This window comes from Lissotriton vulgaris, chromosome 8 (genome assembly GCF_964263255.1).
Source record: "Lissotriton vulgaris chromosome 8, aLisVul1.2, whole genome shotgun sequence".
Lineage (NCBI taxonomy): Eukaryota > Metazoa > Chordata > Amphibia > Caudata > Salamandridae > Lissotriton > Lissotriton vulgaris.
In genome coordinates this window covers 497,528,542-497,555,618 of record NC_141696.1, presented here as the reverse complement: position 1 = coordinate 497,555,618, position 27,077 = coordinate 497,528,542, and the positions used below count along the sequence as shown (strand labels likewise).

The following is a 27,077-nucleotide window of genomic DNA, read 5'->3' as shown; positions in this document are numbered from 1 at the left end:
TAAATATTATATCGATAAGGCTTCCTCCTGGGTCATTCTGGCAATTTGGGGACAAGAATAATGATGGTGCTCGAATGCCAAAGATGGAAAACTCTGGCTTCTCCTTCTATTGTATTTATTCTGTATTTGAATAGTATTTATTGGGAGAGTTACTTCGTATAATCATTATACACAACATAAAACGATATTAGAGGCCAGAATTTCTTTAAATCTCCTTGGCACATTCTTTTTATATTTCGTCAGAAGCATGGCTAGGAGAACGCTTTCAGCCACTGTGAGAAGATGGCCTGGTATATGCTGTCCACTAATTAAAGTGGGCACCCTGCACCAGTCCAAACAACCCTTATGATGTATGAGGTCAAAGATAACCTTTAGAACGCTATCCTAGTAGTAGCTGTGGAGAGCAGCCTTCAGGCTTAATCTTGAAGGAATGTAAAGTAGCTTGTTTTACCAGATTATCACCTCCTGAATTAATCAAATGAAAGGAAAACCCCACAGTAGTTATATAAAAATATGTATTTATTAATATAACACTCTCTTGTATCCTCTACCCGAGGATAGAACACAAAGCTCACAATACGAGATCAATAGAACAGTTGTAAGTAGCACAATGCACAGTGGGCTCCAGGGGGAGACCAAACCATATACTAAAATAGTGGTATAACAATCACAACTTGGGTCAGGACAAGGTCTGGAGCATGTAGAATCGCTGGGACCACAAGGAACCACCCAAGGTGAGTAGATAGGGACCCCACGGAGGACGGGTGCAGTGTGCCAACAGGACCGCAGGCTCCGTACAATTCTATGGGGAAGTCATGGTTGCAATTTTACAGTTTAAGGACCCTTCTAGGAGGACTTCGACAAAACCCTTCAGAACATAAGAGGTTGGAGAGCCACCCCACCCATGGATACCGTAGTACCAGAGTAACCTATCCCAGAGGAGCCGTTTGCATAGGGCTGAAGTGGCATCAGAAACTGCTGTTGTTCTCTACGGAAGGCTTGAAGTGCTGCTGCTGTGAAGGTGAAAGGGGTCCGGTGGAATCCAAGCCTGGATTCTGGATAAGAGGAACCTGAAAGCTGAGGGGACAGAGTCTGGGTCACTTCAGAGTGACCAGGAGTTCGTTAGACAAATGCCCACCAAAGTCAGGGATGATCGACTCTCCAGCCACGAAGACCAGGAGATGTCGAAGACAACCAGGAGCCAAATGCAAGGTGTCCCATGAAGGATCTCGAGTGGTGAGGGTGTCGGTGTCAGCACCAAAAAGCCTTGGCAAAAGCAACCCATCCAGGAAGGTCAAGCAGGTTACGGTGTGGACCAGCAAGATCCAGGAGAATCACCAAGCAATGGGAAGTCAGGGAACATCTGTACCAACCAAGAAAACCCAACAGAAATCAAGATGGCCTTCAGGAGGACCCACAGGGCGAATGACCAGAAGTTGCAAGGGGACCTCAAGCAAGATTGTACAGTACCAGCCCACGGAGCACTCGGTGCAAGGAGGCCAGAGTTCTTTGGTGCAAATCTTGCTCAGGTTCAGGACTACACAGAGTCCAATGCCCAAGCTCGGGAATTGCCAACAAGCAAATGCAACTGTAAATAGACACAGTGCACAGGGGTTCGGGTTAGGCAGTCCCCACGAGGGATACTGGCCTCAAACTTGCTGAGAGGGCAGATCGAACCCATCTCCTGTGTTGATGGAGATGTCAGAGTTTACAGGAACTCCAGAAAAGCAGACCAGTCAGTAGGGTTGAGGTGCCTGAGAATTCAGGGGAGTGACTCCCTCATCACAAGGGAGATTCTTCAGTTGTCCTTAGTGCACCACAGGTCCAGCACATAGCCTGTAGGGAGCAAGGGCACAGACAAAGCTTTGGACGGAGAGGGGGATGAAGTTGGGCCCAGTCAAAGTCCAGCGAGTCCAGAGTGTCCAGATGGTCGAAGGTCAGTGGTTTCTTCTTGTAGAATCTTGTCCACGTGATGGAGCAAGGTTTTACACGTAAAGTGACTTGCTTGTACTCAACCCTCGTAATAACATTATGTACTAATTAACATGTTTTTGTCTTATTAATATTGCATTACACGACATAATAGGTATCTAGGGGAAGCTTGTCAATGTGCTTTTACTAACAATAATCCGCTTGCACTAAAATGGCTGCTGCTACATCGGATTTTCTACTGCGTATGTGTCTGTCATGCTCAGGTGATATGCTTGGAGGGAAAACTTCTGCTTCTGCGCAATAGAACTAAGATGGCCGTTATATGTCCTAACGAACAAGAAGCTTGCACCGCTGCCTTGCTAAGCTGTCTGTTTTGCATAATCTCTAACGCAATAGTATAAAATAAAATAATGGGAGTAGAGTAGAAAGAAGTGGTATACAGTGTATTCATTTATTCTGTGAACTAAAACTGTTCTTTTCTATTTTTACATGATAAACTGAATGGGCCTAAAATGCTTTGCTGAACTCCATCTTTGGAGAAACTGCGACTGCGCGACAAAGTCCTGGAGTTACAGAAGCTGTAGCCTTGAATCATGGCCAAGACGGACATGGAAGGCAGAGAAGAATGAACTTCTTGATTTGACAGAGGAAGCTGAATTGATAAAATTGTTTCTTAAAATAAAACATTTGATACATTTCATTACCGGGAGGAATAAAAAGAACATGGGTTGATAAAGTTATGGGAGGGGATGTCATGAATACATGATTGACAAGTTGCCTCCAGAAAAATATGGTGTGATGGCTACTCCTCGTTCTTGTCCAATAAAATTGTGGGATTCACACATTTGCAACATTTAGGGGTGGTACACTAACCTGAAAAATAGTATAACTAGGGTAGGCTTAGCTAGCTAGATTGTCCGACTTGTCCGAATAGCTGACCTGTCACCCACCCAAACCACTCAATAGGTGATCGAGAGCAGAGTTGCTGGCGGAGCGCTCTGTCAGAAGATTCGATAATCCAATCGGGGTTATTGGGAAGGAGTTCGAATGACCCAATCGGGGTTCGACTGTTAGCTGCAGAGAGGGTTTTTAATGCTGGTGTTTTGAACCTTAACTCTGGTGCGAGTCTTAACCTGTGGTGGTCCTGTCCTGATCCAAATTGGTCCGTATCCTGCCCTGGTTCTGATTCTGGCTTGCACCTGTTCTTTTCTGCTGGCACCTGTACTTTGGGATCTTATTTCTTTGTCTCAGCCTATGACCAGGGTTGGTCATCACACTGGAATAGGTAACTAATAAATGTAGGTTTGTCATTGTACTGTTTTCCTTTTCCTCTTACCCACCCTCTCTTCAAGTGTTTAATGACAATTTCTCTCCAAGCTATTACAAATGTTTGTTTTAAAATCTGCATTAGTCTAAAACATAAGAAATTAACTCAAGTTTTCATGTTTAAACATTTTCAAAGATTTTTACTTAGATAAAGATTTTAAACCTTTCACGAGTTTGTGGTTATTAATGAAATGCTAAATGTTATTATTGCTATCTAGTTCTCTCTAACTCCCTTGATCCTTTAGGACGTTAGGTATTGTTGACTTGGATTGGTAAAATAAATGGTATAAAAATCCATATGGTAAAAAAAAAATTGAATAGAGTGTGTAGGTTTACCTGTTTAATATATGAATATATAGGCCCAGGTGACTATGTTGAGGAGGTGAGCCCGCGCTCTATCACACGTAAAAATCTAAAAAGCTACAGTCAGGTAAGCCCTTTTGTACCCACAAGAGAGGGTTGGGCAGATTCAAGGGACCCTCCTAGGGGAGGGGCAGGACAGAGGGGAGGTTACACCCATGTCCTTTGTCCAGTTTCACGTCAGAGCTGGAGCCAGTGGCTCCCAGAACTGGTCTGAGCTGGACTATGCACAGGGACTCCAAATGTGCCCCATGTGCAGACTTTCAGGCACTCTCAGAGTGCCCCCACCCAGCCCCAATACACTCAATACTGTCTGGGTGATGGTCACACCTCCCTGTGACAGGATGCCTATTGTTCTACCTTCCTCTGCTTGAGCTTGGCTCAGCAGCAGGAGGGCAGAAATGTGTCTCTGGTCGGCAGCATCCATTTTGTGCAATCCGAGTCGAGAAGGCTGGCACAGGATAGACCAGAGAGACCAAAAAGCATGCTTCAAAAGGGTGGAATCATACATTCCACGCTGGTTACCAGTGTGGAGGTATGATTCCAAGGTGTTTGATACCAAACACGATATGTTTCTATGCAGCCGTTTTCGAGATAGCATTTACCGCAAAGTTATAATTCACCTCTACCTATATGTCTGGCTGAGTAGCAGACAACCCGGGAGAATGGTCTCCGAAGGCTGCAGAGGCTCTCTGCTCATGCAGGGGCACCCCCTCACTTAAAACCCAGCACCCTGCCTTCAGGATTGATAAGGCCCACTATTGGAGTGACTTATACGTTTTAAGTGTAGTGCCCATTAGATCAGGGGTCGCCAACCAGTCAATCACGAGCTACCGGTAGCTCACAGATGGGCTGGCAGTAGCTCACGGGCTGAATTCCACTTTAGTAGCCTGTTGTTGTCGTTTTGTTTAATTTTTAGGTCTTTTTCCAGGAGCTTCTCTGCTGCGGTAGGAACCAACTGCAATTTGAGACCATCTAAGGCGGGGCGAAGTTGTTGACGTCGACTAGCACATGGGCAGTGTTGGCTGCCCACAGAGAACCACAATGCATGCTTTTTGTATGCATGCCTTCCTGCTCTGATCCCCTGCATTTTGCGGCCGGAGCACAGCCATTAATGCATAATTGGGTCTCTGTGCTGAAATACTGGAGACGCAGTATCGGACAGCTATCAGGTTTGTGGCCTGTACATGCCGTTACTCGAGGCATCTGAAACATGAGCAGTCATTCGAACAAGACATAAATCAATCTGAAACTCTGCTTTAATGTAAACATTAAATTAAAGCAGAGTTTCACAGGCATCTTTTATTTTGAAATAAATAGTGTACCTTGCACGTTGTTCCTGACCTCAAAACGGAACCGAAAACGTAATTTTACATGACTTTTCATTACATTTTATTTAAATAATGGAAGAAATGTAATGTAAAATTAAGTTACTGGCTCCGGTTTGTGCCCAGATAGAACTTCCAAGAGGTGCTTTTTTTAAAAACACAAGATACGTGTAAAACGATGCCTTTAGTAGTGTCATGATATCATGCAAGTAATTTTAAATGGAGTGTTGATTTGAAGCACAAGGAATAGAAGGCTTAACAATTCACTTCTAATGTATCCCATTTAAAAATGTTTCTCACCCTTGCAGTGGCCATATGTTTCTGTTGTGAACGAGGCCAATAAATTCACTAGGAGCGCTGAGCATGGGACAAGCTAAGGTCTGTGGCCCCTTCCTTGTGTGAGCAAAGAACTGAAAATAATGCAATTAGTGGCACAAAAGGCATATAAAAATATATTGGAATGTTTTAGAAAATCACAACGTTTACTTCTTTTACATACATAAGCATTTCGGATGAACAGCATATTACAGTACTTACATTGAGAGGCATTTTTAGAAGTAATAATTGAACATGAACCAATCATGGACTCCCACCACCCCTGATGATAATTCTATAAAAATGAACTGAGTGGCAAGTCATGTGCACCATAAACGTGGAATAGGTTATAATTACATGGAACAAATTTAAAGTCTGTCATGAAAGAATTTGTACAGTGCTCTCCCTGAACACCGGCATTTCAAGGCCTGGTCATGTGATGATGTAGAAAAAGGAGGTATAATGTAATAAACTAATTGTTTTGCAGCATTTGTTTATAATGTTTACTAGCCTGCAAGCCAATCCATGTAGGGTTTGTGGTGGGAAAGGTGTTGTCTTTATTTTTTGAGCCTATGTGGGAAGTGTTCCATGTTGTGCATGATGAACCATCGATGTTCTTTTACTGAGTTATGAAACGTAGGAGTGTGCTGGATGAAAAGGTGTGAGAGACAGTTGTGCAGGTTATGGTTTTTAGTATGATTGCAGCTTTGAACAGCACTACACGGTCATATGATTTCTTATGATTGTAGTTTCTCAGCTGGTTATGGCAGAGGTCAGGAGTACGCAATTTGTTGAAGAGGAAAGCCAGAACTAATACCAGGCTCACTGGTTTCATATTGTGCATAGCAGACACTAAATGGGCGTCTGTGTATCCCTCGTCAATGAAGCTGGGCGTGGAGGGACTTTGGGAATAAAGTACAAGTTGCTTGGCCTTTAGTAGCTCACAATGATTTTCATGGATCAGAAGAAGCTCTCACCGCAGAAAAGGTTGGAGACCCCTGCTTTAGATATAGTGAACCTATATCTAAAGAGGGTGGTGCAAGCACCAGCTTACACAGGTTGCAGTATTTCCATATTGCATGGCCCCTAATGCAATATTACTTGCTTCAACACATGTGAGGCCCCTGGGGTACCTACGCCCTGGGTACATGTTTACCATATACTAGGGACTTATAAGGGTACCCCAGTATCCAATCTGGAGTGTACCAAAGTACATGCATCAATTTTAGGAAGAGCGCCGATAGGCTGGGGTCCTGATTAGCAGGATACCATTTAGACTAGTCAAAAACCAGCAAAACACCAGGCAAAAAGTGGGGGTAACCATGCAGTCAGATCCTACCTTCCTACAGCCACTTTACTGTTACACCAACGACACTGGCTGTACTGGGGTTGTCTCCAGCCAGTGGTTATAGATCATGAGTATCAAAAAACAACTTGGACGGACCAGTCTAATAGGTTGTCCAACAAGGCAGTGCCTGGCACCACAAAGGTTAGTTAAAAGAACCCTCACACACCAACCTAGTTGGATTTCAAGCTTCATCATCGGGTTCCCAGCTGAGTATCCGAATGCTACTCAGCTGTAATGCGACACCTGGTTTAAGTGAAGCTGTTTTTTGTTTTTTGAGTGAATGATCAAGTTACACATTCGGTGTAATGTAACACAACATGCATGGCAAACCACTTTCAGAAAGGACATACAACAAATGACATGGGACAAGGGACAAGGACGGCCCGTTCACAGTCTTAGTTCTTTCATTTGTTTTTCCTATAGATCGTGAGTACTCAGCAAGGGTCCTCCTAGGCCCCACCCATTTGGTGCCCCCAGGGCCCCACTCCAACACTGATCCTCAGGCTCTCTCCGTTACCACACGGTGGGCCATCAGAGGCAAGCACCATGGCAACTGGTTCCATCTGGATTCTATGAAGTATTCAGTTGTGGTCACCAATACTCCCCCATACATAGCACCACATTTGAATTTCCTTGGTACCTGCAGGGTTGTCCAACTTTTGGTTTTGCAATCAACCGAGGTGAGATTCACCAAGAATAATTATGGACATTTCTCTTTCATCAAGCCAGCTCTATCAGGCCATCTTCCACCTCACCTCGCTTCGGACAGGGAGCTTCACCAGAGCTATGAGAGGACACTTACAGGTAGATTCATCAAGCCGAAATCGGCTCGCAAAGGGCGAGATTCTGAGAATCTGGCCCTTTGTGTGCGCTATTTTTGCATTTGGGATTCATCATCCCAAATGCAAAAATCGCACATTTAGAAATCGCTAAATTGCGATTAATTGCATTTAAGGAATCTTAATTTGAGATTCAGTAAATGCAATTCACGAACCATTTAAAAATTGCGAATTCGCAATATGGGGCCGCTATTTACCGCTAAGTCTAACTACGTGGTAAATAGCAAAAACTTTGAAAAATGCACTAAAGTGCATTTTTCATAGTTTCATATTGCACACACACATGCCCTAAGGGCATGTGTGTGCGCAACATATGTGCACACATCAATTTCAGGGGTGCAACAGGGTGTCCTTTGGACACCCCTGCACCCTTGAAATCGCAATCTCAATTTGCGAATCGCTAATTGCGATTAGCAAATTGAGAATGTCTTCCCATTCATTCCTAGGAATGAATGGGGAGATATTCCTTAATTGCGACTCGCAATTTGCGAGTCGCATTTAAGGAATTATTAGAAATCGCTATTTTTTAAGACATTTCTTGATGAATAGCATTTTGCTATTCCTTAATAACGAATCGGTATTTTTCGCTATTAAGGAATCGCAAAATGTGTTCTTGATGAATCTGGGGGTTAGTCTCAGCTGTACAACTACCAACGCCCCAGGTGAGGTGGATAACAAAAGACTCAATGCTCAAAAACATTTGCTACCTCTGGTTTTCTGTCCAATGGATGTCTGCTATAGATCAAAATAAGACCCAAGATGTTTTTTCAGAAAGGTATTTGCAAGTGTGTTTGCAAACAAAAGACCATTCTCCTTAATGAACTCATGATTGTCACATAATGTACATGGCTCATTCTGCTGTTGAGCGTGTGAAGCGCTATAGGCTTCTGGCTGCATACCCATGATATCATCCCTTTCGCGCTGAGTAACAAGAAAAAAAAATACAGAGTTCAATTCGTGGACAAGCTAGTAGTCTAGCTAGTTAGGAAGAGAGAAACATGTTTACTGAGCACAAATGTGTACACTTATATATTTGTTTGTTTTGTAAAGAGTTGGATTTTGAAAGGAACCACATATTTACACTGTTTCTGATTGGATGGGCAGCTTTTTGCGATCCTGTGGCTTCCAATGTGGATTCAATACTGTGATGTGTTTAGACAACCATTTACATAGTTTGAAAATACTGACACCAACCGAAGTGAAGCAATGAAGCTCGCCTTCATGTATGTTGTAAAGCACCGATGAGGATAAAATACACAAGCAGATAATGAGATTCCGGCCCAGGCTTCTGGTTTGCTTGGATTCCTTGCTACTGATTTGCAAAATGCACCCGAGCAAGCAACGCGGCATCAGTTTGGCTGCCATGTTTATTCGAGAAGAGCAAGGAATGGAGAGATGAAAATTATGCGCAGTAAAATTTAAAAGAGCATAGCCAGGAGCTTTTGCCAATGGCGTGAGATATTTATTTCAGGAAACCTGGATGCAACATTGATGTGTTTTTTACACAAATTGGAGTCAGCTTAAAATAAAATGCTGGCACAAAAACTATGAACGATAAAAAAATAAAAAGCGGTAGGTCTAGTGCTTGAAGTAATCTCTGCCACTCGTAATTACTCTGGGCTTCATTCCAGTTTATCATTTTTTAGGCCTGGCACGACAGTACAGATGCCTGCAATATGTACTGTTAGCAATCCTTTAAAATCTACAAAAAGTGGGCTATGATTCTGCCCAGAGGAGTATTTCTATCTCACCGTATCTTGTTGGCTGTTTAGCAAATCATTCATCCTCCTATGCAGTATTTGCATTGAAATGTATGCAAAGCTATTTTACACCGCAAAAGTATAATTCGTCATCAAGATTTAATTCTATACCTTATTCGTGTATTGTATACAAATACCATTCTTTTGTTTTTTTCCCTCAATGCTGTAGGTTTTTAACTTGTTTCGCAGGATTTAAGCACAAACCTGACCCTGTCGTGATAACCTATCAGCTTTTGCTATTTTGCATATTGGGACACCTCGAGCCCAAGAAGGCTCTAGTCTTATGAGACCTCTGGTGGTAATCTTAGGGAAAGCCAGAGACCACAGCAGTTTGTCAACAGTCCCTTGCAATAATCGTCCCCAAGCAGCATTTGTGCAGTAAATTCTCCCCCCCCCACCCCCCAAGTCTGACCTCCCTAGCACACATCCGACCAGAAGGCGGGTCTATTCATACGACTCTTAACGCAATCCATGCTCATGACGAGCTCAGCTCGTCATGAGGCACGGTGCTCCGGTGCTCATGACGAGTTGAGCTCGTCATGAGCTGTGGAACGCTCACACGCGGGGATAATTCCCCTGCTGTGCTGAATGTTCCACAGGAACGGGTGTGGTCATGGCGAGCTCAGCTCGTCATGAGCACACGAGCACTGTGCCTCATTTAGTATGGGGGCGCTGTGCGCGCCCCCCAGCACAGCGGGGGATTTACCCCCGCTGCAAAGGGGTTAAGCCTATGCAAATATGTTTCACACTTACACTTGCATAAAGCCTTTTGGCCAACCTCAGAATCTTTTTTTGTCTGGGTTAATAGTTGCCAAAATGTCCCACGTTAACAGGATAATCTTCAGCCAGTTCACTTTTTTTTTAGCAATGAGAACTTCTGGAACTTGTAGTTTAACTTTTCCCAGTTCTATTTCTAATATGGGTTCATCTAGTTAACATCTGCACTCTTCAAGAGTGACTGACTTCCATCAAAGTTAATTATTGATAATGGCAGTGGTGGCCGGCACGGATCGGGGTGGGGTGTCGGGGGCAGGATGGTGCTGGGGGACGCATGGGAAAGCAGTTGTAAATTTTTTTTTTTTTAAATGCACCTTCTTGATGCTTCCTTTCCGCGTTTTTCCTCCGTAGCCCCCCTTTCCGGCTGCAACAGGAAGCATACCTAGGCTCCCCATCCCCAATCAGAAAACTGCATTGCAGTGTTGTGATTGGTCAGAGCATCGTAGGTCAGTGCTCAGACAGGCAGTGGGACCCCGGACATGTTCTCCACCCAGACTGCAATACAGTCTGGGTGGAGAACATACAAAGTGCGCATGAATGTTTGGCTGGACCGAGACAGCCGGCCAAACATTTAAGGTAACTTACAAAGTGTGCTCACCACTCCCCCTGCTCCTGTCGTCAGAGCAGCCCCGCCTTGCAGAGCTGCAGCAGCAGGACAAGATAAAATGATAATTTTGTTGAGTTATTGTCATTTTATATTTCCTTTATTTCACCGCTAAAAGGTAGTGGGGTGACGCTCCTCTCCCTTAGCGGAGGAGCAGCCACTGGGTAAGTGTCTGCTGATGTCTGCTGGCACTGAGCAGTCAAAAGAATGAATCTAGATAATGAAATATTTTTTCTGACTAGTTCCAACCTAAATGTCTCTATTCCACCGTTTGCCCTCTCATCAAAAGTACCACAAGTTCATAAGGGTCTGATGACCACACATTAAATAAAATGAATAAAATACAATCATGTACCAGAAAATCCCACTGACGGGAGATGACAACTGAGGGAACGCAAACATCCAACAATTTTATATCTTACATTTGACTACATTTTGGAGGCACTGGTTTGCATTTTACACTTGTGCTATGAACGACGCGTGTAACTTCTACACAAAGTGAACTCAAAAGACTAAAAATACCCTATGCTTTACTTTCTTAAGAAGTTTAAAATACCAAACGAGGATGATGCTTTTGGATACTGAACAACAAAGAAAATCGATTATGTCCATGTCCTGCATAGTGCAAACACATGAAATGCACGCACATCAACTCATACACCGCTACAAACATCAACACTCATATCATCAGCATCACATTCACTGCGAATTGACCAAACAAGCCAGGACATCATGCACAACACCCACCTCTTCCTACGCGGATCATACTAACACTAAACATATCACTAACCAAACAGGTAGGTCGACTTGTAAGCACTTCGGATAGTTACAGTGTAAAGAATACCACGCTTGTGACAATTGCGCCCTATACAACTGCAAGATACCACACATTTGCATATCGTTTGTGCATCACAAATGAACCAGATCACCGCCTATATGTCCAATCTTCTGGCACGGCTGCATTTACAGTAGTAAGAATTCGCAACTTACATGTGTCAGGGCTTTCTCAATTCCTTTGGTCTCATTGTTCGCACAGGATTCTGGGAACCACTGAACGTGGTACCTCCCTCCATTGGTATCTAAGCAAATAAAGAAGAAGAAGGTAAATGGGGTGTGAATATCAGAATCTATTGCTGATGCTTTCTGCAGCATTCTGATGAAGATATGTTCAATTGATACAGAAAAAGGTAATAATAGCATCTCCTCTGTATGCTCCAAGCTTCACCACTGACAAGCTCTTCTTAAATTCATGCTAAGGCTCCCAGTTTTCCCATTTTATTGATTTTTGCAGCTAAATATAGACATAAAGGTAGCTATTCCCCATCCGGTATTTATTTAGAAGTATGAATAAAAAAGGAAAATATGTACATTTTGATTGATTCTGTAGGTCATAAATACAGGGCCAGTGTCTCGGATTGACTAGTTAGGGGTCTAAAATAATGAAGAACCTTTGCTAATGGAGCTTGGATGGCGCTGCACGTGTGTAGATACCAAAGCTTGTTTTCATGCGCATATACTTTTCTACAATATATGAGTACTTACAGCATTACAACTCATCAGTCATTCATGTAGTTGTGACATGTATCAAATATATACGGAAATAGACTAATTGCAAATGTTTTCTCACAGATTCCAAATAAAATATGGTTAAATCCAGAATGAAATTGCCCACAAATATAAAGACCTGAAAGGCCCTAAATGTAATAAGCAAAACCTTTTGCAGTGCCATACTTTGTCTTCCAGGTTAATCCATCGAACTCTACTTAGATCGGTGGTTACCCTCTGGAAGGCAGGACATATGAATGTATAGTGTTAACTTTAGTGAGCCATTAGCATCAAGAAAACTGCAAAGCTAGGCGTGGCTATACCTCATTATTAAAAATCTTTTTTTTTTTAAAGTGATCACAATAGTCGGCATTAACATACTACTGGGTACCGTCCCACACCTAACACTGGGTTTCGGAGCAGCAACAAGACATTGATAAATCTACACTGAGGGACTAAGATAGCATGTACAAATAAATGTGCAACCCATGGTCATTCCATAGACACTATAAGATTCTGTGAGTACAAAATGATTTTACCATACAATTTCTTTCTTTTGACAAAAGCAACACAGAAGACTTTTAGGGTCGATTCACAAGGAGGCCGTTGCATATTTGTAGTGAGCATTTTGTCACTCGCAGATGTCCTTGTGCTCTTGGTCTCAAAGCAGGTACTGATTCATAATGGGACCCACCAGCGGCGTAGCATGGGCTGCCAGCACCTCAGGCAAGGCAAGTATTGCGCCTCCTAACCCGTGGACCGTTAGCACTTCCTCGTGCAAAATGTTAAAATAAATACATTGTAGTACAATTTCTTTTCTTTTAAAATGTTGCGCCCCGCGGAATTTTGGCCCAGGTCAACTGTCCCCGTGGGACCATCCACGCTACGTCACTGGGACCTGCTGCGTGCGTAAGGTATGTGAAGGACCAAGCCTGAAGCCCGGGGGCCTCATTTATGAGGCTGTGCGTCACTTTTACGACGCCGGTGCGTCACTTTTTGTGACGTACCAGTGGCGTAAAAAATGCGCCTTGTTGTGCCATATTTACAAAGTGACGCATCTAGGTAGATGCGTCACTTTGTAAACCCCTGCGCCACATTATACCTGCGCCAGGTATAATGTATGCAAGGGGGGCGTATTGACGCAATCTATGAGATTTCACTGCGTCACTTTTAGGACGCCGTTGCGTCAAAATCTTGCGCCTGCCTCACAGCAGGCGTAAGACTGACGGTGCTTTACTATTCACTGCTTACCATGATACACAGTGATGTCTGTTGGCGCACCACTCCTGTAGCACTGTGGGTCATGGAGCACATTTTCCTGCATGATACTTAAAGGCCAGTTCAGGGAAGTTGAACAAATTACATTACAACCCTTAAATTAGGAGTGGAAATGTAATTCAGTACACCAGTGCTCAAGCCTGTGGTGCAATGTCACTTGAATTGCAGGCATAGGGCAGTTTGTTTCCCCTGGGTGTTAGTCCTGCAACAGGTCATGGCTCGAATCAGGAAGGGGAAGTGTGCAGGAACAATACCCATTTGTGAGGCTGAAACGATGCCAGCATATCGGCCTTGCTTTCAAGTACAAAATTGGGCATCGGATTCAAATGATCACGCTTAGAAAAATGTGCACGTGTGAATCACATCTAGCAGGTACGCAAATGTATTTAGTGAATTTGCATATGTGCAAAAGGCACTTCTTTTCCTTCTGCTTTGTGGAGGCAAGCATCCGAAAATAGGCTTTTTGAATCGATCCCAAAGTGTTCATCATCTCTAAATCTAACAACCTTGGAACTTTACCATAGAGAATAATAATGCAACCCATGTTGCCTCAATAGAGAAGTGCATCTTCAAAATACATGTTGTAAAGCGACACTGAGCCACATAGGAACCCATCACTGAGCTGACCATGTGATACAACCTCAACTGTGACAAAGCATCACACATCAATAAGACAACCTAAACAGCGACTAAATAATTCGAAATGAATGTGGAGTATGAGGCTACTGCCTCGGTATCCAAAAACTCACCACTGTCAGAAGGAATCTGACAGACAAAAACAAGACACAGATGCAGCCACATAGGACAGAAATATTGTTGGATACTTGTTCCCGAATCCATCACCTGCTAGGGTCCATGGCACCCTGGTATTCACATTTCTACGGCAAATTAAAAATGTATATTTTTCAGTGTACCCCCTGCTTTCTCTGCGCCCTTTGATGTGGGGAGTCTCAGATCCTCTGATTGCATGGCTGAGAGGCAGCGCTGCTCATAATTGCTCGTCGCGACCCATGCTGTATGGGAATTCTGTATTCCGCAACCGCAGCAAAAAGCGCCCATAAATATTTAAGCAATGGGGAATTAAGACAGGAAACTCGTTGCTTTGGTGGAGATGCAGTTTGTCATTCCCTTGGATTTATTATTCATCTATCAATGTACCCTAGATGTGAAATTACACATCTCTCATTAGTAATTAACTTAATACGCTCGAGCTGCGCATGCCAAGTGCAGGTTCGTGGTTTGCAGGGATAAAGGGGCCTCCTTTGAAGGTTTTAAGGCTGATGTGGCAGCGGGTTGCTTTGAGCAATTTGGAAGAAGAAAAGAGGGATTACATGTTAAAGGGAAAATAAATAGGCTCTGAAGCTCGCACAAATGGCATTTGGTTAAAAATTGAAAGCGTGATTAGACATTTGAGGGAAAGAAAGGCTTACATGGAAAATGTCTGCTTGATAACACATATGCTAATATATTCATTGTGTTCCTGAAACCACACACCATGAAAGAGCAAGGAGAAGCCTGGAGATTCATTTATTTATTAATTAAAGGAATTTTATGCAGTGCCCACATGTCGCTTTTGGTCAGTCCTAATTCTTCAAAGTTATAGGTGGTACAAGCCGATGGTGCAGTGATATAGATCCGACAGATGTTTTAGGAGTCCTACCCCTGGTGTGGAATTAGAAGCTGGGTTCTTGTCACCGAACTCGCTGAGTACTGATGTGCTCTAGTCTGTTTTTGTTTTGGGGGTGTCCAATGAGTTTCTCCCAGTAGCAGCTCACTTTCTTAACAAGTGGTAGGGCAGGGTGAAGGGGGTGGGGGGGGGGGGGGGGGTGGGGCCGGGGGGAATATAGTAAATAAATGTAAAGCAAATACTTACCTGCTGCTGTGCTGCCGGCTACTGTTTAGGGATTCTGCTTCTCGGGGTCCCTGCCCACTGCGCAGGCTCCTAGACGCCAATCAAGACGCTGCTCTCATGAGAGCAGCCCCATGATCGGCCTTAGCGGGCTTCTTTAACACACACTCGGGGCCTAGGAGCCTGTGCCTCTACTCCACCCAGCTGTTTAACACAGCTCGGGTGGAGAGAGATCAAAGTGCGCATGACAGTTTGGACGGTATTAAACAGCCGGACAAACCCTCATGCGCACTTTACAGTGTGCAGTACTCCACCTGAACTCCTCATGGCGCCGCCCAGACTTGGATGCCTGCAGCAGAAAGAAAAAAAATGATAATAAAATGTATTTATTATCATTTTATTTTTCCAATTTCTGTCTGCTGCCTGGCACTCAAGCGGAGGGGCAATGATCCTCCGCCATAGCGGAGGAGCCGCCGCTGGGTTCGCTATGAGTTAAACAAGCCCATTTGAAATGGGGCGTCTTAAACACTTCGATGGAGGCTCTAGAGTTGGGCTGATTTCTCAGGAGAGGATAGAAATTGGTCCAGGTTCTTGGTTTAAGAGTTTTTCGTCCATGTTTCGTTTGACTAAAGATTGTTTGGAATATTGGTATGAAACTATACTTGGCTGCATGATCTGTTTTTATCTAAAAGCTGTAGATTCCCCAAGGGGTAGACCTACGATCTCTTCACCCATACATTACCCAACGTTTCCAATACAGCCACATCTGCTTGCCATCCTTTTGATTCTAATAAGATGTTTGGAGCAAGTTTCAGCTTTTCTCTTGGACTTATTTGTTTATAATTTGACCAACTTCACAAACATGACACCTTTTTAAAGGTAGGTTAGAAGTTCTGATTTTTATGGGGGGGGCGATAAAATACTTTTTTCATTAAGTATTCTTCAATAAAACAGCTCTTTCCGAAAAGTCTCCTGCAAAAGCATTTTTTCAGTGTAAAATTTGCTTGCAGGCAAAGTTGTGCAATTTTAACAACTTTTGCAGCTTCCAGACGTTACAAAGTTGTGAAACCTTAAAAAGCCTCTGTTGGAATGTTAAATTGCCTCACCCTTCGTGTTCACACCCCTGATACACATGGAGGTATCTGATTTGGCTTTCATCTGCAAACCACTGAGCACCTGGTTACAGTCCACCTCAATCCGCTACTCATCGCTATTTTAGCTCTCCCTTGGACTAAGAAGCAGCCATGTACATTCCATAAACTAGATCCATAATTTGGCACTGAATTATAATTAATGCATATCTTCATAATTATGCTCTCACAAATAGTACAGAAGTTCAGTAGCGGCTGGCAGGGAACGGGGGCGGTGAGCGGGGGGATGGCGGTAGAGCAATAAAAACAAAACACTTAGCTACTTATAGCCGCCGTCTCTTCACTGTCGTCTCTCCACGTCTCCAGCGAGTCCCGGAAGCAGGAAGCACACAGGCTTCTCTAAGCAAATCACAACACTGCAATGCAGGGTTTTGATTGGTCTGAGCACGGTGGTTCAGGGCTTAGACGAGGACAGAGAGCCTGTGCATTTTCCATGCCAGGCTGTACATTACAACCTGGTGGAGAACATGCAAAGTGCTCATGACTGTTTAGCCCGCCCCAGACGGCCGGCCAAATAGTCATGCGTGCTTAAGTGCATGAACATCTCCTCTCCCTGTGCCTCCATCCTCGCCCGCCCTAACCCAGCCCCGTACCTATGAAAAATAAAATGATGTTATTTTATTTTCCTGCTCTGAGTGCAGTGGGGCGACGCTCCTCTGCCTTAGTGGAGGAGCCCCCCTGCAGAATTTACATTATTAGGACAAGTTTTCTGTCATCTCTCTTACCCATCTCTTTCTCGCCCATTCATTTTCAAGCTACTCACTTCAAAATGAAAATAAACAAATAGCTAAAAGATTATCTTTTAAGCGGATCACTGAAATAATATCGACGGACACAATATCGACTTGCCAGAATATCGTGGACAAAATATCGACAGTCAAAATATCGAGTTTGTATCTACAAACAGGTAAGTACAAAAATATTGAGTACAAAATATCGTTAACAATAATATAGATGTAAAACATATATACATTATTAAAAACAGTGTTAAATTAAATTAATATTAAATTTAAATTACTAAAATATACTTAAAACTACTTAAATTAAATTATAATAATTAAATAATAAATGAAAATAATAAAAATAATTTTTTACAATCTTATTAGTTGACCCTGAACCCTAAAAATACCCCTTTACCCAAAAACCCCAAACTGACCCTGAACCCTAAAAATAACCCTTTACCCAAAAACCCAAAACTGACCCTGAACCCTAAAAATGCCCCTTTACCCAAAAACTGAAAACTGACCCTGAACCCTAAAAATACCCCTTTACCCAAGAACTGAAAACTGACCCTGAACCCTAAAAATGCCCCTTTACCCATGAACTGAAAACTGACCCTGAACCCTAAAAATACCCCTTTACCCATGAACTGAAAACTGACCCTGAACCCTAAAAATGCCCCTTTACCCAAAAACTGAAAACTGACCCTGAACCCCAAAAATACCCCTTTACCCTAAAACTGAAAACTGACCCTGAACCCCAAAAATACCCCTTTACCCTAAAACTGAAAACTGACCCTGAACCCTAAAAATGCTCCTTTACACAAAATGTATCAATATTATTTAATTACCAATTAATTATTAATTAACAATAACAATAAAGTAAATATATTAGAACATTAGCTGTAATTATTTTAATAATTAATATTATTTTTTCCAAATTAATTACTTAAAAATAACACAAAATTAAATATATTAAAAATTTACTCTAATTAATGTAATTAACTAATTACAAATAATTAATTAACAATTAATTACTAATACAAAATATGTTCAAAATTATATTAATTAATTAACTAATTAATATTAATTAATTATCAATTAATTATTAATTAAAAATATTAACAAACATATATTAATTAATTAATTATTATTAAATTACTTCCCACCCTATTCCCCTATAAACCCACAACCCGCTACAGAATTACATTACGCAATTATTATAAAAACAAAAATCATTTAATAAAATATTTTATAACATTAATACACACTATTCACACATATTATTACATAAAAATACACTATAAAATATTATATATTATTAAAAATTCGATATTTTTGCTATCTATATTTTATACAGTCGATATTACTTCACTTACCTGAAAAACGATATTTTTGTAGTCGATATTATGTCCAGTCGATATTATGTCCAGTCTATATTTAAAACTCGATATTATGTCCAGTCGATATTTTGTCTATACACCCTTTTAAAATAGTGACACAGGCGGTGCATAAACCCGCGTCCTATCATTTCCAGGGTATACTGTCAACACCTCAGAACCCTGACTTAGAAAGTGTGGAGGAGTGCCTGGTCTGTTTTAATTCCAATATGAAAACCACCATTAATCACTTAGCCCCCTTGAAACAGTGCCCGCGTCTTATCAGACGCCCCCAGACAGTGTTGTTTTCCCCATATCTACCAGCAGAAAAGAGTCGCTGCAAAAAACTGGAACAATACTGGTGCCACTCAAACGATATACAGGACCAAGAAAGATATAAACAGGCGCTGGTTCAACAACATAAAAATATAAAAAACGCTTGTAAAACTCACATTGCGCGGCAACTTGAATAGGCAGGGAATACCCTAGTATACCCTCTACCAGATCTTAAAATCTTTTACTAATCCTAAGGCGTACAACAATGAAGAAGCTCCATCCCAAGCCTTATGTGACAATTTAGCTAATCATTTCACTCAGAAAATTGAATTTATTTATAATAAAATTATTTCGGCTGGTAGTACCCAGCAAGACACCAAGATAGACTATCCAACGACCAAATTGAATGCTCAGACATTGGATAACTTTCCTGTACTCAAGCCCGAAGATGTAGAGTTACTACTGGAGATAGTATAATCTTGTTCTCAGCTAGATATTATCCCCGCTAAGACTACCTTCCTTCTCTCCAAACAATTCGCTGCCCCCATTTGCTCTATCCTCAATTGCTTCACGAAAGAAGGCTGTCTTCCCGACGAGTGGAAGGAGGCACAAATAATTTCCATTCGAAAAAATTTTAAGCGCCCATGGAGGATTTATCCAACTACCGCCCTATCTCGCTGCTTCCTCTCCAGAGCAAGATCTTAGAAAAACATATTAATAAACATCTGTCTGAATTTGTCAAAACCTCGAACTGCCTCGATCCATCTTAGTCGGGCTTTCGACCCAGACACAGCAGTCGGCTTTAGTTGCAGTTACTGATAACATCAGAATGGTATTGGACAATGGACAAGCAGTGCTTATTGTGCTGCTTGACGTATCTGCAGCCTTCAACACAATTTCCCATCAGACTCTGCTCAAGAGATTCAGGGAAATTAGCCTCCAAGGGAATGCTCTAAAATGGCTATCGAATTTCTTGTCTGATAGAACTCATGAAATTAACTTGGGCCCTTTCCGCTTGAAAGCCACAAGACTGACAAAGGGAGTACCTCAGGGCTCTTGTTTAAACCCCACATTATTCAACATATATGTTACTCCCCTAGCAGGATTACTGAGGCATTTAGGATTTAGCCCAATCTCTTATGCTGATGATACTCAGCTTCTACCTTCCTTTGATAAAAACAACCCCAATGTTCAGTCCACGTTTTAGGAGGGTATGACGGTCATCGCTGGCTGGATGAGGGATAACTTCCTCCAACTTAATACGGGAATATCTGGGATCATGATGTTTGGAGATGCAGCACTGAGGTGGTCCCCAAGATGGTGGCCAGAGGAGCTATGCTCTGGACCAATTCTGAAACAGGTGGTTAAAAACCTGGGAGTCTGTATGGAACAGAAACTTACATTGAAGGAACATGTCACAACTACTGTTGGGGCATGCTTTCACGTACTAAGACTTCTCCGAAGAGTATTCCCTTTAACCCCTCGGAAAACTCTAATCCAGGCTCTAGTGTTAAGCCACCTGGACTACTGCAATGCCCTGCTGATATCAGCCAATGAAGTCTCCTTAAATAGACTGCAAGTAGTCCAAAACACAGCGGCTCGTTTGGTCTCCAACGCTCCTCCCCAAATGGCCTCCCTCCCTCTTCTGCAACAATTGCATTGGCTTCCGGTGTGGAAGTGGATCAGATTTAAGATATGCTGCATTCTTCACAAATCTTTAAATGGCCTAGGTCCCAGTTATCTATCAGATCAATTTACCAAATATCTGCCACATAGGTCCCTTCGATCAGGGTCTAAATCTCTACTTCTCACTCCACGCTATAAAAAATCTTGCGTGAGTGGTAAAGCTTTATCCCACCTTGCCCCTTATTATTGCAACCAACTTCCCAGCCATCTGCGCCAATGCCCAGACTACTTGAAGTTTAGAAGGCACCTCACTGTTCTGATTCGCTTCTATTCCTGGTTGGCTGTAGTAGCTATAGCGCGAAGATACCCCTGACGGAGTGGTTCTAGCGCTTTATAAATTAATAAATATCAAATATCAAATGCTGTAAGAAGGGGTTTTGATTTAGTGGTAGAAAATAGATTGAGATGACCCCCAGCCTTTCCCACAGATTCTTGCTGGGTTGATTAACGTTTAAACGTGTCTACACTATGCCTCCAAAGTAATTGACTGTTTAATCCATACATTCTCAACCTGCACAGCCTCAGATCATTCATTAATTCCAGTTGCAGCAAAAGTATGAAACCACTGCCTGCAAATCACTATTAGACACCAATACCGCACATATTCCCCCTCCTGTTGAGGCAAAGGCCAATAACACTCACTCAGTACTACATTTCCCTGGTCTGGCAGAGGTCACAATCTCACCAACAGGACTGATTTGATTGGGAGATGTGCTCTCAGTGGCAGCTCCTTCGCTAAGGCAGAGGAGCAGCACCCCACTGCCTTTCAGCACAGCAAAAAAGGAAAAATAAAGTGATAATGCGATGTTATTACCATTTTCTTTTTCCATTTTGAGGCAGTTTTGTGGGCGGAGCCGGGCTGGGCAAGAAACAAATGCCTGGTTGATCATTACCTCTGACCTACATAGAGTCTTGTCACTTATAGGAGACACTACAAAGTTTATGGTCTATAAAGGGGCAGAAAAGCACAATATGATTTTTTTCAGTTCAATGCATATGATAGCTCAGTGTGCTTATCTTTATATTTCGAGGAATAAAACCTTCAAGTTGCAGGTGCGAGTTCAATCAGGTCAGATTGGCCTGTCACTTTTCAAAGTTCAGATAATACGAATATCATTGATTTGTATAACAAAAGTATGTGATTCACAGCACAATGTGGTAGAATCACAAAGTATAAAAATCAAGGAACTATTATTATACTGAATTTATGATTTACACAGTTAGCCAGTTATGAGCTTTCCTATCAACAAGGTGTCAGCTGTTTCATACTTAACTGTTCAGATTTTTAAATTATCAATACGTGCTTCTTGTGTATGTACGATGTTGACGTTTTGGTAACATTATTGGAGCTTTGTGCTGCAGTTGTCTTAACCACTTCTGTGCTGATGATGGAACCGCTCCATCATCAGCCGCGGTAGCGCTGTGCTGATGAAGGAGCGGTTCCGTCATGGCCCACCCGACGCGCCTGCGAGGCGCTGATTTCGCGCCTGCGCTGTGCATTCTATTGAGCGGGCGGGGCCATGACGGAACCGCTCCGTCATGAGCACAGCTCAACCGAGGCTGGTGACGGAGCGGTTCCGTCACCAGCATGGGCGCGCCGCGCGGCCCCCCGCCCCTTAGCGCTGCGTCGGAATAGCCGCCGCAGCAAAGGTGTTAATATTTGCTGAAAAGGAGAAAAACACAACACTGGCACAATATTTATCACAATTATATGTTTTTTATTCGTAATGCATTACTTCATTGCCCACTGATATAATTCACAGTTAGTTAGAAACTATTTGTTAGCATAATTTCTAACAATCAGGGAAGTTGTAATTTACCATTGGAGAGCTGTGTTGCCAGGCTGCTTCATAGTCGAATTAGGTTACAAAACCACCACAATAGTGGTGCAAGCTTCTCGGTCTTGACCCGTGTGAGTGTGTCAACAACAGAGGCAATATGGGCTTCTTTCTCATTCAAGGTTGTTGTGGTCACAGGATAGTGCCATTGCTTCTTTGGTGAAGGCCATCCACCACCTATCAAATGTTCGAAGTGATCAAGGATGTTTCGAACTAAGGGGCATATTACCAAGGGCCATTATCTCCGCTTTTAGCAGGACTTTTTCCCCCTAAAGCGGCGATAATTTTATCGCCCTATTACCAAGCTGTCGCTAACACCAGTTAGCGATAGCTTGTAGGCGATAGCGGGGATTTTGGTCCCCGCTTTGCATGTCAGCGATAATTATCGCTAATGACATGCAAAGTGGGCGTGCCAAAATGTCAGCGACTGAAAACAGTTGCTGCAATCGCTATCGCCTATGATCAACACAGGCGTAGTTTTGGAAATATTCGGCTAAGCGCGAATATCTCCAAAAGCTAACGCCTGCCCTGACCAGTTCTTAGCCATGTTATCCAATGAGAGGTGGATAACATGGCTAAGAGCATTGTCACGGTAATGCCTGAATATCTCTGTTTTGACAGCGATATTCACGCATTTCGCCCGTTTTTTATCGCTTCTGAGATAAACCTTGATAATAGCAAGGTTTCTCAGCGATAAAAAAAGGAGACGGGCGGCGATAGGAATATTCCCGCTAAGCCAACATAGTGATAAATATCGCTAGTTGTTGGTAATATGCCCCTAATTTCCTTCACTGTTACTGCCTATATGTCAGTCCATTTATTTTGACGTTTTTGCCTTTTCAACTATCCAGTATGATGCCCTAAACACATCTGCCACTTCATTCGGTATGCTATGTTACCCCTTCAAAATGGTGTCACTTTGTCTTGCCTTCCCTTTTAAAGGGAAGTCCGTTCGATCAGCTGCTCTGCAGGAATTATTTGCTAATTTAACAGTTTGCGTGGGACCACACTGTGATTCATTCATTCATTTGTCTAGTGTACATTTCTTTGGGAAATGGAGGCACACTGTCAGTTTTATACTGAAGCAAGTGAAGTTGTATCTGGCATTTGTGCAAACTATGTTCCTTTTGTTGCAAATTTGGAGTTTACACCACCCTTGGTAAGCTGCTGGAGTCTATTGAATGGTATAAGCTTACCCCAGTTGTGACTACCTAAGGTTCCCCCACTGTGTTTGTAATTTGACACAGGCTCAGGCATACTCACTCCATCCCAGTGGCCATCATGACCCCTCCCTCCGGTCCAGTGACACCGCTGGCCTCTACAATAACCATCTGGAGAGTATGACACCCAATGTCTTCTACTCTGTCTTCCTTTCTTATGAATAAGCACTACGACTATATATCCGAAATCGAGTTTTTATTATCTTGCTATCATAATATCATAACATATTGATGACCATAATATCAACTAGGTAAGTATTTATAAATAACAAAGATTTACTATTCTTTGCTCCACCTCAACGAATTTTGACACATATGTATTGTTAAGGTGCATACATGGAGAATTAAGTATTTTAATCATATACTTAACTATACATAGTTACTAGTCGATATTTCAGTCAGTGATATGTCTGCTACAATATTATGGTACCAAGATGTTACCAACTAGATTTTCTAGACCATACCAACGGAATGGTTAAATATCAAAGTGCACAGCATCTCACTGCAGAACAAAATTCTCTTTTTTCGAGTTGGTGCAAGAAAATGTGTGCCTGCTAGCGACAAGATTATTCTAAAGTAGAATCTGTAACCATCTAGAGATGCTGGCACAGTAACGGATACTGGAATACGTCCGGCCTAAGTGGCAGATTTATGTTGGACTTGCGCCACATTTGCGTCACGCAACGGCGGCGTAAACGTGGCGCAACCTTGCGACCCATTTACAACGTGACGCATCTAGGCAGATGTGTGTCGTTGTAAAGCCCTGCGCCACATGTGGGCGTTCCGGCGCAGGGTGGGCGTTCCGGGGCAGGTGTGCCTCGCAAAAGTGGCTGAGTGAAATCTACAAGATTTCGCTCAGTCACTTTTAGGCCAATGCTGCGTCAAAACCCTGCGCCTGCTTGAAGCAGGCGTAAGGCTTGACGCAGCATTGGACAGATAGGGCACCCCAGAGCCTTGCTGGAGCTGCGTCGCACTTGCGACGCAACTCCAGCAATGCGCCACCTTTACGGCACAGATGCGTCACGCATCTGTGCCGTTTTTGCCCCATGGTGCACCGCATTGTAAATGCGGCGCACCATGGGTGGCGGAGCTGCGGTGCACAATAACTGGCGCATCCCTGGGGATGCGCCAGTTATTGTAAATCTGCCCCTAAGTTCCCTTTGTGCAAACTTTACTTCTTTTTTGTCATTCCCGCCCACAAAGCTCCAGCCACAGGAACTCGGTAAATACTAGCTACATTTCACGGTATCGGTCCCAACCTCCCAACAACTGGAGTCGAACCAATGGCCATTTTAAGTCCTTGAAGCTCATATAGGTTGACGATGGTAACGACTGTCCTTTCATAAATGCAGTTTAAAGCTTGAAGAGAATCCCCCCCTCTCAGATACATCGGGGCAGATTTATGATGCCCTTGCGCCGCAATTGCGTCACTTTATTTGACGCAACTGCGGCGCAAACAATGCGCCCTATTTACAACGTGACGCATCTAGGAGATGCGTCACGTTGTAAAGCCCTGCGCCATAAGGAGGCGTTCCTGCGCAGGGGGGGGGCGTTCCTGCGCAGGGACGGCTCCTGAAAGTGGCTGAGTGAAATCTATGAGATTTCACTAAGTCACTTTCTGGCCAATGCTGCGTCAAAACCCTGCGCCTGCTTGAAGCAGGCGTAGGTCTTGATGCAACATTGTGTAGATGGGGCACCCCCGAGCCTTGCTGGAGCTGCGTCGCGCTTGCGACGCAACTCCAGCAATGCGCCGCATTTCCGGCACAGATGCGTCACGCATCTGTGCCGTTTTTGCACCATGGTGCGCCGCATTATAAATGCGGCGCACCATGGGTGGCGTAGCTGTGGCGCATGTTAACTGGCGCATCCCTCGGGATGCGCCAGTTAACATAAATCTGCCCCATCATCTTTATTTCTCACAAACCAACTCGAGTTTTTATGACATCATTCAAAATAGAGAAAACATGAAAGTCAGTCGCTGAAGACGTTCCATGTTGTTATTGAAATCGGAAAGAAGACTAACTGACAGATAACGAATTAAACAAATGGAATACTAGCAGGCAAAAGTGAATAATTTTACCGCAAAAATGCCACGTTTACAAAAGAAGGTAAAAAATATGTCCTAGCCTGAACTCTCCTACGCGATTTAGTCTGCAATATTTACCATAGACATTGTCCGCCCAATATGTTTGTTGGTGTGGGTGGTACATCTGTTTTGATTGCACTCTCCCTCAAGAAAAACAATTTGGCACCTTCTCCGAGACACAAGTTACTCCTTTCTCAACTTCAAACATCTCACAATGTTTCGTTGTGCCAGCGCCCCCTCGCAAAAGTCCCTTCAATAGAACGCCGAAGGGAAAGAATTGCTCAACATGGAAGCTCCCTTCCCTTCTCTACTGTTTCATTCTTGATGCCTGAAATATGAGTGACAGGCAAATGCCGACCACCCTGTGACTATCCGCAGTGCTCTGTGGGCGATATGAAAAGCTGGCATTTACCCAAGATTCTCATCTCTCAGCAGAAAGAGGGATTTGTTAACACATGCCTGGCAGCTGATGTAATGAACACATTCAAATGCTAGGCTTGGTAGTGAAACTTTTCTGTGAGCCAATTTTTGTACCTACAACCAGAGGAGGTATTGTTTGGGTGGCAAAGTATGAGTAAGAAGAATAATAGAGAGACACCCTTGCAGAACAGGTGGGCATTGTTAACTGAATTATGGGAGAAAAGGTTTTAGTATTTGCAAACTCTCCAAATTGGTCAACCAGAGGGTTTGCAAATGCTAAGTCCCTTTTTCATATGTACTAAACACATTTCGTTTTTCGTAAAAGTGTTTCCAAATCACTAAATTAGTTTAGAAATGGATACTGATTCCGTATTTGAAAGGGGTGTGTTGTAGGCATCTCTCCCAAAAATAAACCAATATACTGTGTATCCATGTGTTTTTTTTCCACAGTTACCAACACCTCAATGAAGATGGTAACCCATTCCCAAAAGGGATGTGGTCCTTGGAGTCCCTTTCTATATTTGAATGTTAAAAAAATGTGAAGGGGACTAAACAGTGGTTCACCAGACCACTGCCAACTCTTAAACATTTAAGCATAATGGGCTACATACAAAAAAAGTTTGCTTTATTTAAACACAATCACAGACATGTTTGTCTGCTGATCCAGCAGTCCACCATCATTGTGATGGCCTCCAATCAGAGTGAGGCACTGTTTGCAACCTATCTCACTAATATTCAAGTTTTAGTTTGGATTGTTACACACTTTTATTCCTTATTTTGTGAACCAACCTATTCATACATAGATAGGTTCACAAAATAATTTAGTAGTGACATAAATTTGGTATGCAAATTGTGACCTCATTTTTCGATCAGATTAATAATAAATGAAGCCCATATATTTTTACAAGCCCAATATCCAAATGAAAAAATGAGTCAATCTGTGCAATTACATGAGCAAATGTTAGTTTGCTTTGAACCAGTGCAAATTTTAAAACTGCACCATGGTGCCAAAATTCCATGGGCAATTTTCACGGCGAAATG

General features: G+C 42.8%; 1 protein-coding gene across 1 annotated transcript in view; it reads right to left on the bottom strand.

Annotated features, from left to right (window-relative positions):
* Positions 1-27,077, bottom strand: part of ANOS1 (anosmin 1) — a 479,614-nt gene that overhangs the window by 30,635 nt on the left and 421,902 nt on the right. The window contains exon 10 of the mRNA XM_086934322.1: positions 11,580-11,668. Within this exon, the coding sequence (XP_086790448.1) occupies positions 11,580-11,668 (89 nt within the window). The remainder of the gene's footprint in view (positions 1-11,579; positions 11,669-27,077) is intronic.